This window comes from Phaethon aethereus (genome assembly GCF_964289735.1).
Source record: "Phaethon aethereus genome assembly, chromosome: 8".
Lineage (NCBI taxonomy): Eukaryota > Metazoa > Chordata > Aves > Phaethontiformes > Phaethontidae > Phaethon > Phaethon aethereus.
Genome location: NC_138584.1, coordinates 15,504,381 through 15,520,458, shown reverse-complemented (window position 1 = coordinate 15,520,458; position 16,078 = coordinate 15,504,381). Strand labels below are relative to the sequence as shown.

The 16,078-nt window shown below is 38.9% G+C and overlaps 1 protein-coding gene across 2 annotated transcripts in view; it reads right to left on the bottom strand.

Annotated features, from left to right (window-relative positions):
* The window catches only part of DPYD (dihydropyrimidine dehydrogenase), a gene marked incomplete at both ends in the record, with an annotated part of 369,496 nt that overhangs the window by 38,149 nt on the left and 315,269 nt on the right, over window positions 1-16,078 (bottom strand). For both annotated transcript variants that reach the window (XM_082002991.1, XM_082002992.1), the window contains one exon: window positions 9,068-9,247. In XM_082002991.1, coding sequence (XP_081859117.1) covers window positions 9,068-9,247 — 180 coding nt within the window. The remainder of the gene's footprint in view (window positions 1-9,067; window positions 9,248-16,078) is intronic.

The window sequence follows — 16,078 nt, the reverse complement described above, 5'->3', positions numbered from 1 at the left end:
TTCTTAGATGCGAAGTTTAAAGGGACAATGATTCTTTCAGAAGCTAAAAGCCCAAGTCTTTACATGCACATAAGCATGTCTGTGACTAGTACCACAAACAAAACGGGACCATAAAAAAAGTAGGTTTTACTAATAATAGCTACCTGTAGATAGAGAAGAGACATTTCTGATTGCATAGATGTTTCTAAGCCATCTGGATGTCTGTAGGATATAGCCTGCAACTCCTTAAGACTACATCTCATCTAATATAAAGCATTTTACCAGTGCTTAATGAATAAAAAGATGGTTAGAAGTACTGCTTAAAAATACACAATATTGTTAATAAATGATTACTCTCACTAGGGGTAGATTCTAGAGGAAGAATTTCATATCATCAGGTTCTCAGACTAGTAATTATAGCTTACATTTTGAAAGGCACAACCTTGCTTTCACAGATGCAATTTGCATCAAAATCTGCACTTACAAAATCAGGGAGAAGAATTTTGCACACATAAATTAATTGCCGACACATTTTCTAGTGCTTGAACTGTAGACAATTTGCTATCAATCACTGCTGACCAGGGTTTTACTCAGTAAGGACACAAAGAATAAGGCTCTGGAACGAATACTAATCCCGTGAATACTGCAGTGTCCTAAACACCCCCAAACTCTGAGTTTTACCTGACAAAGAAAAATCTCTTTGGCAGTAAAAGCTGGTATAGAACTGAAGGTTGGAGAAAGAGAGGGGAGAGGGAGAGAGATTTGGTCTCAATGAATATGAAAAAGCTGATCTCTGCCATTGAGGAAAATTCTTGCACCAGCAAGTGCTGACTGATTGCGATGAGGAATGCTTTATCACCAAGATCCAGACATCCTTTCATATGGTCATTATTATTCCTGTCATGACCCTCTGGTCATCAAGCCACAGTGTCTTTTGTCATGAAACAACTATCCAATAAGGAATAATCCAGGAATAAGCCTGTAGCATAATATCTTCTACTTGCTTATACACACAGCAGGAGGAGGAAAATCTTCTTCCTGTGAGTTATTACCTGCCCTAATCCACTTTGGAAAACAGCAGTATTTCCTTAATTTTGTGAAGCGTGCAAACATGTTTTTCAAAAGCCACAGCTACCTGAATAGCTCAGCCCAGAGCTGAAAGCAAATCTAAAAGCTCTCTCAGGTAGTAACAAATAGTCCAACATCACCATCAAATCCATGGCAGCACAGAAACTGTCAAATATTCCCATTAAAACTTGATAAGGACATGCAAAGGCTGAATTGCATGGAGCTTGCCTCTATGTTTAATTTCATATTGCCTTCTATAAAGCTGTCCTAATTCCTGAAGCTATACTTGGAGCAACAGCTCTTATAAAAAGAGGTAACGCCATGTACAAAGCTCCGACAAACAGCACATACCGCCTAGCAACATTAGCTCTGTTTTAGTTCCTATACAATAAAACAATGCTAAATTCTTCAGAATAGAGACATTTTCTATTACCACCACCATTGTCCATATTAATATTATCCAACTACAAAATTTTGTAGAACTCATTTAACCTTCCATGCGTTATTTCTCTGGCTTTTCTAATCCACCTGCTTCAGAAAGCGGCTACCACTCTGCAGTCTCAGTGTGTACTGCGCTGGAAGCATCCGGGGAAGATGGGCTGGGAACCCCTGCTCTGGGAGCAGATGTAAGAAGCCATGTCTGGCCATGCAGGCCAGTTCTTTTTATGTCTTTTCTGTCCTTACTGATTATGTAGATCACCTAACACAAGGGCTGTTTTGAACGGTTTTATCCAACTAGCAAGCTAACCCTAAGTAACAAATACAACAATACATATACAACTGTACAGAATAAAAAATTAATGGTGTTAGAGAAGGATGATGCACAGAGACATTATGTGTGACACTGGGGAGGAAGTCGGGGTAAGTGTGCATGGTTAATATGAAAAGATGTCAAAAAAAATGAAGCATAATAATAGTGCAATTTATCCTTGCTAAACGTACTGCGCTGTGCTATAATTAAATATGAAAACCTAAATTTATCTCTATGTTCGGCTGTCATTAACTTAACAGGGAGTGCACATGTTCTAATCTAATGGCAGATTTTTTTCTCCATGTGCAGCATATTAAAATGTATATTAGCCTCAAGGTGCATAAACACAAAATAATAGACCAAAGGTTTTGGCCTGTGGAGAAAAAAATCCATGCTCAAAGGCCGTCAAGTAGCTGGTGATGCAGGGGAGACACTCACTTAGCCTCATTAAGCCAAAGCTCTCTTTTGCTTGTCTTTTGTTCTGCATGACAGCAGCCTCTTTGTTGTATAATAATTCATTCCAAGTTCGTTCCAAGCTACCGAAACTGGTGAACTGTGGCCATTTTAATGAGCAGTATTGGTGGTATGCATAATCTGGAAGCCACATGGACCAGGCAATCACAGAGCACTGCAGCCAGCAAAATGAGATACTGTCGAAATCACAAATTTGTCAAGTTGTTTTTGGACAGGGTATTATAATAAGCACTAAAATATGCATCTTATTACTCTGCATCTGCCAGTCAAAGATCACTGTAATGAATGCATGCTGCAGGGTATGACCAGGCCGTTTCCCTTAGTAAAACAAACTGCAGAGTACAGAAAAAGAATTATGTATTTTTGGCAGTGCCTGGATTTTTTTTTTTTTAATCCTTTTGCATCAGGAGTTGGATTTTCCTGGCTTGATGTCCGTTGCCAGCAGTGAACGCACTAAAACTGCCTCAGCCAAGGAGTTAATGTGAATACATTGTTTCTTAATAGCCACATTTACTGGCTGTGAATATGAAACTTTAAACTCGGTGCTCAAAGCAAATTTAGCATACAGTACATATAAAACCCACAAAGATTAAACTACTTTAAAGCCACTTTAATAATCCTAGTTCCTTTTGTTTTATCCATTTCTACTGCAAATGGCTTCACTGTTAGGGAAGATACATTTTATGTAACAACCTGCAGCCTCCGTGAGAAACAGCACTGTAGATAATCACAACATAAACTTCCATAATAGACCAGTTAGGAAAAAAAAAAATGTTAGAGAGGTCCTTTTTTCTATAAATTGGTCAGGCCGGGGATTGCTGATAATTGCTTTTAGCTTGCAAATGCTGGGAGGTTCACCACCGGCAGCAAACCTGGTACATGTGACTTGCGCAGTGGGGTGCTGAGGTCTGCTCTGCCGGCACTCCCCGAAACAACACCGGTGGTGCTCCGCAGAGGGACCATCAGGCTCCCAGCCGGAGCCATGCCCTTGGAGACCTTTAGTCACATCAGGGGAGAAGGTGACAGACTGAGAGGGGGAAGCAGGAGGAAAGGATTTACTTCCTCATCTGCCTGCAGATGCTGGTTCAGGTGTATTTTGGCAGAGCCTTCTTTTCGGTCAACCCAACAAGATATGGCGACAGTCCCTGAGTGTGCTGATGCACAGTTCCCATAATATCCTAAACCAAGAGGTTTCTTGATCAATACTGGCTTACACTTAAGAGGCTTTGCCTGCCTGGGAGTTATATTGCAGTGCAAGCCTTAGCTAATGGAAAAAAGGATCAAACAGCCTAAAATTAATTTTTCCCCGCTCTGATACTTCTTTAGAACTGGTGATGGCAATACATGAAAAAGGATTTCTCCATCAATGTTAATTTTTTTATTGCAATCTCTATATCACCATATGATGAGATGGTCTGTATTTCTGGACATGGCCACAAATACCATTTGTTCTGTCTTCTTTATGCAGTGCTGGAAACATGGGGACAGTTCTTTACCATACTGGACAAACTTGCCTTCCTGAACAACAAGGAGCACTTCCAAAAATGAAGAGTGAAAACCTCTGCTCAGTGAAGGCAGACAGAGGTCTTGAAGAATCTGAAGGCAGCCAGAACTTGCTGCATGCATTGCAATAGTGTTCTTACATGGCTGGGAGTCCACATTTATTCATTTATTAATAGAAGAGCTAATTTAATATTTTGTATGAAATCTCGATGGTATAGCAAGGTTTCTTCTTTTCCATACAAAAGATTATTTAGATTCGACTGCCATCAAGTTAGAATTTAGCAGGCTTGTACCGTTCAGAAGACTCAGCTTTTAGCAGCCATGGATACTTGAAAGAAATGCGTATTTTAGTCTTAATGGGAAGTCCATGCATTCAGAGAAGAAAATCAGCAGCTTGCCAAATTTAAGGTGATGAGAATTTTCACTGAAGTTCATATATCGTGCATGTTCAGGTTCCTTCTCTCTCATCTGTATGCTGGAGAAAACCACCTTCTATAAATGTGTTCTTATCAGATATGGCTTTAACATTTTCAATACAGAACAACCTTAACAGCTGAGGAGGATCCGCCATGAATACCAGCTTGTTTTGGGTTTTGGATATTTCTGGAATCGAGATGCTTAAGTTATTGATTTTTCTTCTTTTTAATTTTTTAACCTTTAGACATGATCAAACAAATGTCAGTTTTTGCAAAACTTCTGGTGCTGAAAGCGAGGTATGAAACATCCATATGTATTTAACTCTTTCTATAAACCCACACCTACCAACTGAATACACCGACATATTTTTAACATTTAGCTGTCTGGCATGTATAGAGGCCACTGCGTTAAGTATGATTTTTATAGCTGACATTAGGTGGAAGTTTATACAGAAAAACGCTATACCAGTTCTGTGACCACCAGTGCATTTCTGGGACATAATCACTTCAGCTCTCTTGAGTAAGATCAGTGAGCAACTAATAAAAGAATCCTGTAATAAACAGACAAGGTGAGACAGTGACTACACACAGGAGATCAAATTGCACCTCTGGGGAATACTGAACCTTATCCAGTTACCTGGTGAGAACAGAGTTATCTTTATCGCTTCTGGTCATGTATCTTTCTGAGAAACCCAGCAACATTATTCTAAAATGTAATTCTGTTAATTTTGGATTATAAGGATACTAGCTGTGCTCCCCCTCTCTTACGCACCCACCCTAATAACTTTGGATTGTAAGAGCACGCTCTACATCTTAACTGTCTGCCTGATTGCAGCATACACTTGATCTGAGTCCTAAATTCATGCTGAGGTAAGTGTGCTTTTACAAAAGTTCTTCCTCAAGGGAGTCAGTGAGAAGCAGTGTGGTGTCATCATTACCTTGCCATTCTCTCATCTCAGTGTCGAGATTTGCAAACTGAGATTATAGCTGAGACAAGCTAACAAGTTTTATTCCATGCATTTAATGGGAAGGTGATTCAGAGGTGATATTAATGACAGTCATCTGTGTCAAGGTTTCACATGTCAGGTCCTTCCACAGGAAAAAAAACAACTAAATAAGCCATCAGAAAAGCAACGAGGAAGGAAGCCCAGAGACTGGCTTTGTCCACCTTTGTGAGTCTGATGCAGCATCTGAGCTAGGACTGTCTTTGGAGCAGTTATGTGTAAGGCTACAGCCACAGGAAAGAATGAATAAAATCGGTGGAGCTACGGAAAACAGTATCACCCAGTGACTGGAAGCCATGACTGAAGTTGGCATTTCTAAGCGGCGATCTCACTGCTGTTACAGGCAGTGTAGTACCGCAGGTCACATCTTGGACAATGGCAAGTATTGACTTCAGCAGCAACTGCTGTGTTAGCAAAAGGGAAAAAGCTAGGGCTGTTGAAAAGACTATCAGAAAATATCTACTAGTTGTCTCAAAGATGATAAATTTAGGGTCTATATACCAAAAAATAGATTCTGCAACAGTGACAAACATAAAAACAGCACTCAAGTTTCAAAAATATTTTCCAGTGCTATGATGTTTCTCATATGTTACAGGCTATAAACTATCAGATGAAAGTATTAGTTTCATCAATGCAGAAGCATGAACAGGTACTAATCAGCATGATTCTCTTTTTCAGCCAAAAGTTGATATGTTTGCTAATAAACTGCTTATTATATTACACTATTTAGCACAGTATTTTTAATATTCTTTCTGTTTAGGAAGAAAATTGTTATGATAAATGTAACAGCTGACAGTGATAACTGTTCAGTTTGTCATTTATCTGGTGACTGCACGGCGAAACAGCTTCAGTTTGATGTCATGTGCGCCATTTAGAAGAAAGTATCTTTTCGTTTACTCTGGTCATCAAATACTATAATATTTCATGACAAAACTGTTCTGTGTCACTCTTCTGTGGCAACACTCTGCACTCAGCATCTGTTTGATGCTGAAACCAAGACAGAAAAACTGTCAAAAGAACAGTGCACTGCTATGTAAAAATATGGACATTAACATTCAATATTGCACTGTGAATGAAAATAGATCCTATTGTGGAGATATTTAGCTGGGAATAGGACCAGTCCTAACTCCGTAATATATTCAAAACTAAGAGAGGCTCAATGAATTCGTATCTAGTCAGAAGGAAAGTGGTTCTTGATGCTGTTGAAAATAATTCTTGTCCCTCAGTTCCTTCTCATTAAATTGTCACTTGCCTGAATTTCTTACCTCCGTGATTCTATATGAAAATTAATAGAAATTTTGTAAGAAAATGGAGGATAATTCCATTGTATTTTTAAATGTACTGTATCAAAAATACAACATATCAAAATTTACATCTTCACTTTTTTTTTTAATGCAAAAGTTCACCAATATTTGCTCTTTAGCTTCTCATGGGATCTTACTGAAGAAACTGCATTTCATCTCACAGTAATACCAAGACAAACTTGGACAGCTCCGTATAAGTTTTTACAATTGTAACACAGCATTTTGGCTGTCACATTTTACTCCATGTATAACATATACATTCCTAAACATTACTTTTATCAATGACAACATATACATCATAGCAACAAGCAATCTTTGCTTTTCCAAATAGAGGGTAAGGACATGCTTTTTAGTGCATTTATTTTAGAAAGAGAATTAGAAGTGTGTGTTATGACTTGCTGCCAAGCAAGCTAGATACTTGTGTTTGAATCTAGATGAAACTACAGTACTTAACTAAATTTACTAGGCACAAGTACATGAAATCCAATATTGATAATAATTTATGAAGGTAAGAATACTGATTTCTATAATACTGCAAACTTCGTTTATGATAACATAATTAGTTACACTAATAACACTGCTTAGGCACAGTCTTGCTAATTATGGTACCATAAATATTAATGATATCAAGCCTTTGTATTTGATTGCCCCTAGTAGGATCATTTATCATGGTATTTTCTTTTACCCGTGTTGTATTATTTTTCTTCCTTTTCCCTTGAATGTTCATTCCTGGACAAACAGCCATTCTGAGCTTATGCCTAAAATATATCACTACTTTATCAGTGATGCAGCCTGGTTAACTTTATGTGTTATTATTTAGTAGCAATGATCCAATGATATAATTCAGTGCTAAGGGCAATCAAATACACGATCAGTTATATTCTGTACGCCTTGTTCCTTTTAAATGTCTAACAGAACCAGCCAGACAAGATTACATAGGGCTTTGTTTTTAATTCTTTTTCATGTGACCTGTTTCAAGTTAAGATTCCTTTGAATTATTAAATGCTCCTTAAAGCATCTTTTCATGCTACCTTTTAAAAGTTAATTATTGATGTAGTGACAAGCAGAAAAGACTAAGAATTATAATATTTTTTTTCTCATTCAAAAGGACGTGAGAAACATCTTTGACAATGGTGTCTGCTTAGTAAAATACAAAGGTAATACAAAGATTGAACACTGAAGGCAGCTTTAAAGAAGAATTACAACAAAACTCTGTTACATGAGTTGGAAATGCTGTGTATGTTTCTACAGGTGTTAAAGGAAGGAAGTTTAGATATAACCCTTTGAGCCAGGTTTAAGTGCTTAACATAAGTAGATGAAAATGAAACTGCTTATATCTTGTTTTATTTTTAAGCAGTGTATTATCCAGAGCTTTAGGAATAGGATTGTCTTTTCTCCTGGAAGGTAATGTTATAATTTTCAGAGCTCCACAGAGAACAACAATATAGGAGTCTCTAATCTCCTGCTAAATCCAGCTCCAGTCATCAGCAACGATAAGCAGAGATTTGGAGGTGTTTGACACTCCAAATCCTATTCTTTTGTAATACTTTACTTTTTACAACATTTTCACCAGTGTTATTTCAGATTTTTGGAAGGATAATCAATAGGCATGATGTATAACTGAAATCAGTCTTCAAAGCGATCCCCTCTAGTAATCAGAAACAAAAGCTCAGCCTCCCTGCTGTGCAGGTATTTTGCTTAGAGCAGTAGGCAGTGGGGCATCAGTAGGAAGCCAGTTACACCTCCCTGCTTCTCAGCATGGATCAGCTGGTGCTCTGGTGGAGGAGTGAGCAGTACTGGGGTGGCTGCAACCCACTGCATCTGGGAAAAATCTCCAAAGATGCTTTTGTAGCAGGGGACTACTACAGCAGAAAGGAAAGACAGTCCAGAGGTTAGAATTTCAGAGACACCATAGTTTACATTTCTATTCCACCACAGACTTCCTAGGTTTAAATGATCTTGTGGAATCTATTAAATTATTCGGTGTCACTGTTCCTCACCTGGAACCTCCCTGCCCTGCAGAGGGTTTGGGAGTTAGCACACGTGAAAGACCACGAGATGATCAGGTACGATGATCAAAGGGCCACTCCTACCTGATCTAGTGTTCCAACTAACAGCTGGTTCTCAGCTGGTCAGGTCCAGTGCAAGGGGGCTTTCCAGCCTCATGCATGTTGCACCCTGGCTGGAACATGCAGGAACTCCTGTCACAATATTAGTATCAATCTGAATCAAGTTGTTTCATTATAATAAGCAGTTCCAGAACTTGTTCCAATGCATTTGTAATTTTACATCCTACACTTTTTAAAAAGTTAGGAATGTTATGAATCAAGTGGAGAGATCATATTTATAGTAAAAATGTTATCCCATATCAAGTCATTTCAAGTTCAACTTCTTAAGCTGCCTTCAGGTATTTGTTAATACTCAGAAAGAAAAAGACTTGGTGACTAATTGTGACAGCAGCAGTGGTTAACCAAGGTAAGTAGCAGAAGCTGCATGCAATGATTATGGAATTGCATTCAAAGCCAAGACATAGTGTCGTTATACAGGAATGGCAGTGAAACAACATACCTTTCCCATCAGATCAGCAACTCTAGGTACTGGTTTTCCTTTCTGATGGTGCATGGTTGCAGGACTCTGTCCATTCCAGTCTTTAAGTTCCTCAATGCTTTTCAGGTAAAGAAGAGCTTGCAGTCCAGTACAGTAGTCATCAATAACAGTGAAATCTTGATTCTGGATTGCACTGCACACCTACAAAATATAAGTCAGTTATCAGCAACATCCTGGCAGTGGAGCATATGGGATTAGCCAGTTCTTACTGATTTACTGATTATCAGATAACCCTTCCTGCAACTTCACTGGGAAAGAACTACAGGAATTTAGGATACTAATTGGCTGCTTAATCCTATGTCATGATACCACCACTGCAGTTCAGGAAAAACAGCACTCAGTAACACTAGTTATGCCTAGGTTTTCCAATGGCAGCCCTTGGACCAGACCAGGCTGTTCAGAAGTAAGCCTGCAAGCCCAGCCCCAAGTGTGCCTTCCGGGGCACTGATGATGAGCATGCCAAGCACACTGGCAAACCACCAGCTATGCTCAGACCTTTGCCTGCAGACAGACAGTGGTATGTCCCAGCCTGTTGTGTTCAGGAAGCACAGACATCTCCAGTTAGGTCCCAGTCAAGCAAATCACAGAACCACACACTTGCTGAGGTTGCAAGGCATCTCTACAGACTGTTTTGTCCAACTTCCCAGCTCAGAGAAGGGTCAACTAGAGGAGGCTACCCAATACTATATCCAGCTGGGGTTTGAATATCTCCAAAGACAGAGACTACACAACCTCTCCAAGCAACCTGGTCAAGTGTTCAATCTCCCTTGCAGCTTTTTCTCATATTTAAATGGAATTTCCTGTGTTCCAGTTTGTGCCCACTGCATCTTGTCCTTTCACTGGATATGCCTGAGAAAAATCTGGCTCCAATGGAAGTATCTCAGCAAACAGCACCCATTAAGCTGACCTGTTAGTATGGGTGAGCATTGCCAGGCACAGAACAGAACGGTGCCCTTCTGCGAATCACCATTTGCCATTCAGTGGTACTGGGAGACCAGGACACTTTATTTTAGATACTTTAGAAACACAGGTAGTAATATACTTTATAAACATATAAAGCATCCCTGACCTGCAGAGCTTAACATGTAAACACAAAACTACTGACTGCAGAGAATAGTCTGAATTTACATGGATTCTTCTGGACCACTTTGTGGATATCAACTCAGATTTAAACCCACAGAGATCCCCAACCAAACTGACAAGTGAATAAAAAAATCCCTGACTCTCCTCTGAACACCTTCTCATTAGCTAAACTCTAATCATCCATCAGTGATGAGGTGCAGGGTTTGTTGAGTACCATTAATTGTCAGTCCCTGGAAATGGTCTGAAATTCCAGATGTGTCAGCATTTTCAGCCTCTGATTCTGGTTTTATTCTAAAAGCTAAGAAGAACACTCCTGATAATATCTACACTTACACACACACATAACGAACACAAAAATTAAACAGCCACCTATTTTAGAACGTGAATGTGTGCATGTGCATAAACACATCCACACTCCTTGGACATGAAAACATACCTTGGATCATAATTGACATTGACACTTAAAAAATACAGGAAATATATAATTGTTTTTCACATTGCAGAAATAATACAACTTGCAATTCTGAAGACAGGTACACATCACATTGTAAAATACCATACACTACAGCTGTACAAGGGAAAAATAAGAGCAAACTATAAAATAAACACAAGAACATTTTCTATGCAGCACATTTATATTACACAAAATCTGTTTCTCTGGAGAAGCAGTGTGGGCATTAATTAGGTCTGTTACGCCTTCCATAGACTTCAAGACTATTTTTTTCCAAAGCAATTATAGAGAACATCATAATAATTTCCTGTACAGGTTATTTAACTGCAAAACTCAACTGATGCTTATTTAAGCCTTTTTGTTCAGCAAGGGATTCTCTATTTTTTTCTAGTGTATGGGTAACACTTTTATTAGCTAGTCTTAAAAATATTAACACTGTAAAAAAATCCAGCTAAAAGCTATGTCATGTCACTTGAAACAAGTTCAGGCACTGTTGTCAAAATTCTGAAATATTTTGACAGGATGTATACACATGAGATACACTGGAGGATACCTGTAATAACCTTATAAATAAAGAGGCTTTTACTGTTTTCCATCTTGTGGTACAGTGTTATGAACTGCAATAATATAAAAATGTGCAGAAGATGATATCACACTAAAAGCTAACATTTGATCCCTGTGAGTCTACGTGCAGTGCACTGTTTGCCTTCCTTGGAAAGCCAAGTAGGTTCCAGGGAATGGAATGGCAAAATGCATTTTTTTTTAAATTTAAATCTCTGCACTAAAGAAAAAAGTTATATGACATGGAAAGACTTAGAAACAGAATTAGCAAGTGATTTCAGACAATCCTCTTCTATAGGAGCCTTATGACTATGGTGCCCAATGGTGCAGATAATTAACCAAAGACATGCCTTTCACTGATTTCACTGTGATAAAAGCAAGTGCTTATGTTTATAGGCCTTTCCTAGAACAAGATTCAAACATTAACACATACAAAACCAACAGAAATAGTTTTGCCATACTTTTTGCAAATTCCAAAACATTCTGAGCTTCAAAATTTCTTATGTTGCACATATCAGATGGTGAGATTTCTGTTTTAGGCTTACAGTATCTTCCACAAATCAGCGCAGAAGCCTTTGCTGCGTTTTAAAAGGTGATGAACAAAGTCAAGATAAAAGGTCACCCTGACCCATCAGCCATGACAATTTCTACACCAGAGAGAGGTTTTTAGCATCATACCTGGCTGCCTCTGAATCCCCAGTTTAAATGACACCGTGCCCTCTTTTCAGCACAAGAGAAGTGGCAGGGCAACAGACCAGGTGAGACTCAAACTCACGCATCCGGAAAAATAGCAGAAGAACTGAACCGACCCGTCTCCACACACCATTAATGCCGCTGCTTCGCTCCCACTGCTTGCCCTGGGAACAGGCATGCTTCCCCTCCCTTGCAAAGCTAAATGTTGAGCCCCGTCTTCTGCTGGTATCTTATTTTATGGGTGTGAAGAACAGGAAGAGCAGTCCAGCTATGTCCATATTTAAAATGGAACTACCTTTTGGTTGCTACCACCTCTCATTTAATGTCTCATTAAACCACCTCAACAGGAGATAAAGGTGAGCAGAGCGCTGCTGTAACAGCTGTTGCCCATGCCTTGCACATCGATCAGAGCAGCAGCACGAAGCTGAACTGCAACCAGCCCTGCCCGCTCAGCTCTCCTCCTCAACATCATGCTTTTATCAACCAAACAGAGCAAAATGTGCTTCCCTTTAGATCCCGAAACAAAAGTCTGAACAAAAACGTCACTTCACAACTGGGAATATACACATGATCATATTGTGCCAGGCCAGCGTATCTTGTGGACAACAGAAGTTCCATATGGATGAGTGGAAGAAACAGAGCAAGCAGATCAGTTGCTCACATGGTTTATCAGCCCAGGTTGTGGCAAGCAGTGATGCTGGGACTTCACATGGCAGAGATGGTACCTGTTTAATATCCCTTTGTCCTAAATAATCAAAGTGAATCTGTGTTATGAGTAAATTAACATTCAACTGTTCACTGACCCAGGCTTTCACCTGAAACATTTAGGTAGAAAGTAGCTTTTTCTTCTTTGGAAGATGAGCTGCAGGCCCTCTTGAGCAACCTATGGGACAGAGTGAGGTCCAGATCACAATGAAGCTGTTAGCTGTCTTGCTGACAAGGGCTGTCCCACTGTCTCTTGCTTGTGTTTGTCTCTAGCTTTGGACTAGAACTTGGGCTAGAACAGAAAGGCTCTAAGTTCTTCCTGCTTAGAAAGGTAATGTGTATTTTTCATATTGCATTTATATACAGGGAGATAATTTTGCACAAGCTTGGCTTTACTGTATTGCCTGGCTCTGCCTTGGCAGTAGAACTGCTACAATTTCATTTTTAATATCTGACCTCCTCCCCTTTCCCCCAGATCCAGACTCCTTGTTCCACTCCAGTGATTGCCCCTTACATTCCAAAAGAGACAAGCAGGCCAACATGCTATGTATGATCAATTATATTGTGCTCTCAGTATTCTGAAATAAAACTGTTCAGTATCAGTTGCAACTGTAGGTTACAACTCTAATCTATACAGACATGTCTGAGACACTAAAAGACACAATGCCTGCTTTGCTGCTTGGTAAATCAGACATAGACCAAATGATCTCATTGGGGAATGGGGATGTGAAATGAATCACAGGCTAAGGCTCTAAGTAAAACTGTTCTGCAAAATGCAAAGATGGGAGCGGCATGCAAAGGTCCCTGCTGATGTCTTGCATAATAAATGACCTGTCTGCTCTATTACTAAAGAAACATAAATACTGGGTCTAACTTTGTCAAAGGATCTAAAGTCATTACAAATCTTATTTGAGGAACTGGAGTGAATTATCAGGAGATTATGATCATGAAAAAAGAATTTTACAGGTTACATGATTGTTATTAATCATTCGCATCAATCTGAAAGTTTTAATTTACATATTTTGAAGAAAAAGTTCATTATTGGTGAGAGGTACTACCACATCTGTTGCAAAACACTGTAAATGCCTTTGCTTTTAGCAGAATCATTGCACAACAGAGAGATGCCAATTTCTAAAGTCTTTACTGAGGCAAATCCCCTGCCCGGTTTACTGAGAGCTCTGTCTGTGTAAGAGCTTTTAAGTTTTGTCCATAGGCTATGTTTCTAGGAGTAACAGGAAAAATACCCAGACAGTGCCTTTTATTTTTGTTTCACTCTCTACAAAACTGGCTGCGGTTCCTGTCCAAACTCCGGCATATCCTGCGGGACTGTGTGGAAGACCTGTACCAATGGCAAGGCATTTCCTGACAGATCACCCACTAAAGCAATTCCTATTCAGTGTTGTCCTTGCATTTTCCCATTGGAGGATGTTGCAGAGGAGAAAATGTTTTCTGTAACACTAGAAAGAGTAAAGAATGCACTCCTCTTCAGGCATTACTCTGGTCATACTCTCTTATGCCATGACCTTCAGTTTTCACATAAACTCATTATTATATGGTGAAATACCAGACGGACAGGTGATGGTGAGGAAGACGGTGCCAAAAATGGACCCCAGTCCCCACCTGCATTCTTTCTCTTCCATCAATAGCAGGAATTTCAGCAGAGGTGGCAGAGGAGATGCAGATCTAGCCATATTTGTATCAGTTCTTCCCTATACTACTTTCAACTAACAAGAGGTAGCGTGTCTATATTCTAATATACTGCTAGTTCACTGCAAAAGGTTGGAGCAGGTCAGAGAATCTAGCCTGTTTAATAATATGTTGCTTTGCAAGAAGTGTAAGTATTCTTGGTGTGACTAGATCTGTGAGAACAAGAATGCTGCAATGTCTGGCAGCGGTCATGCTCCTATTTGAAATTGTCTCAAAGCACTATTAAAACCCTTTGCCAACAATGAATATGTGGTAGGAGACAATAGCTTGGAGAAAATTTTAATTTTTACATGCCTTTGAAATACATGTTTCTCTCTTCAGAATATGGGTGTAAAATAATTGTAATTTTTATGAAAACAGAGGTAACAGGAAAGAGGCAGATGGGTGGCAGCGATACACCGTCCAGAAGTAAGAAGATTGATGGGTATATATTTGTATATACAAACGCAAATCACATAGCTTGACTGTTCTACCATATTAGTTTCCATTTGTTGTAGCTGTACAACATCAAAGCAGTGATGTCCCCATATATTGCATTTAGTGGTAACGTAACGGACTACCAAGGAAGAAAAAAAATCAAAGTGAGAGTTTCTAAGTAGTTTCCTGGCAATTGAGACAGCAGGCTCTTTCATCTGTGCTGTAACTGTGGCAGCGCATTGATTTAAACTCCTTCTGAGATCTCAAATGCTTCTATATTCTTAGGTCTCGCTGGCTGCCTTCTTTTTGCTTTTTTTCCCCCCCTTCAAATGATAAAATTCTAGCATTTAGTAGAATGCCATGTTGCTTCCCCAGAAGACAGAGACTTATTTCAGCTATGGTTCTAAACTGCATAGGATCTCTGAATAAAATAGCTCTCAAAATGCCATCCGATTAGGAAATTGGCCTTTGACTTCACAGTTTCTAATATTCTTACCATAGAAAGGGGATAAACAACTCTTATTCTTCCGAGATATCTGTAAGAGGTTTTACAATGGACTAACAATTTTGCTTTTACATTAATTTGGTTGACTTGCTTTGAAATATTTTTACTGATATGCCCAAATGGTAAGCAAAAAATTTACTGTTTTGATTTTATATTATAATATATTTTCAACTTTAGCATTATTTATCATGTTTTTAGAGAAGCTTTCTTTTTCTATTAAAAATTATTCCTGGTAAGTATGGAAGACATAAATCCACCTTCCTGTTAGAGAAACATTTATGAATTACTCTAAGCTAGAGAAAACTCTAAGCTGTTTTTCAACGTATAGTTGAGGCTACTGCTTTTTTGATTAGTGTCTATTGATTAAGGTTCTGGTGGAAAAAACCTGAAGTTGTAAATGAATGCAAGGTGCTTCAGAAAGGATTCTATTTGTGCCCACTGGGTATCCATATGAATTGACAGACTTAAGAAAATTAATTTTACTGTAGTGGGCAAGAGCAGGATTATAATCTGGGTAAGGCACAGATACAATTTAAAATTTATTCTCAAAAGGCACTAGCAAAAATTGACCTAACTAAAGGGAGATCTTTCTGGGCCATGCAATCTATATGCTGCATAGCTCTTGCCGAAGGAAATGAAAATGTATGTTTTCTAGTCCCTGTACAATGATTTAGATGTGCCCAGATCTACAAAGTAAAAAGCAGTACACGCAGCATTGGTTATCTGACACAGTATTCAATGTCGCAAGAGCTGAGATGTAAGAGTAAGCAGACAAACAAAATCTCCTCTGAGAGGAGTTTCTGTACTTACAGTCTTCAGGATACCAATGTCTATAGAAAGCTGCCTGTAT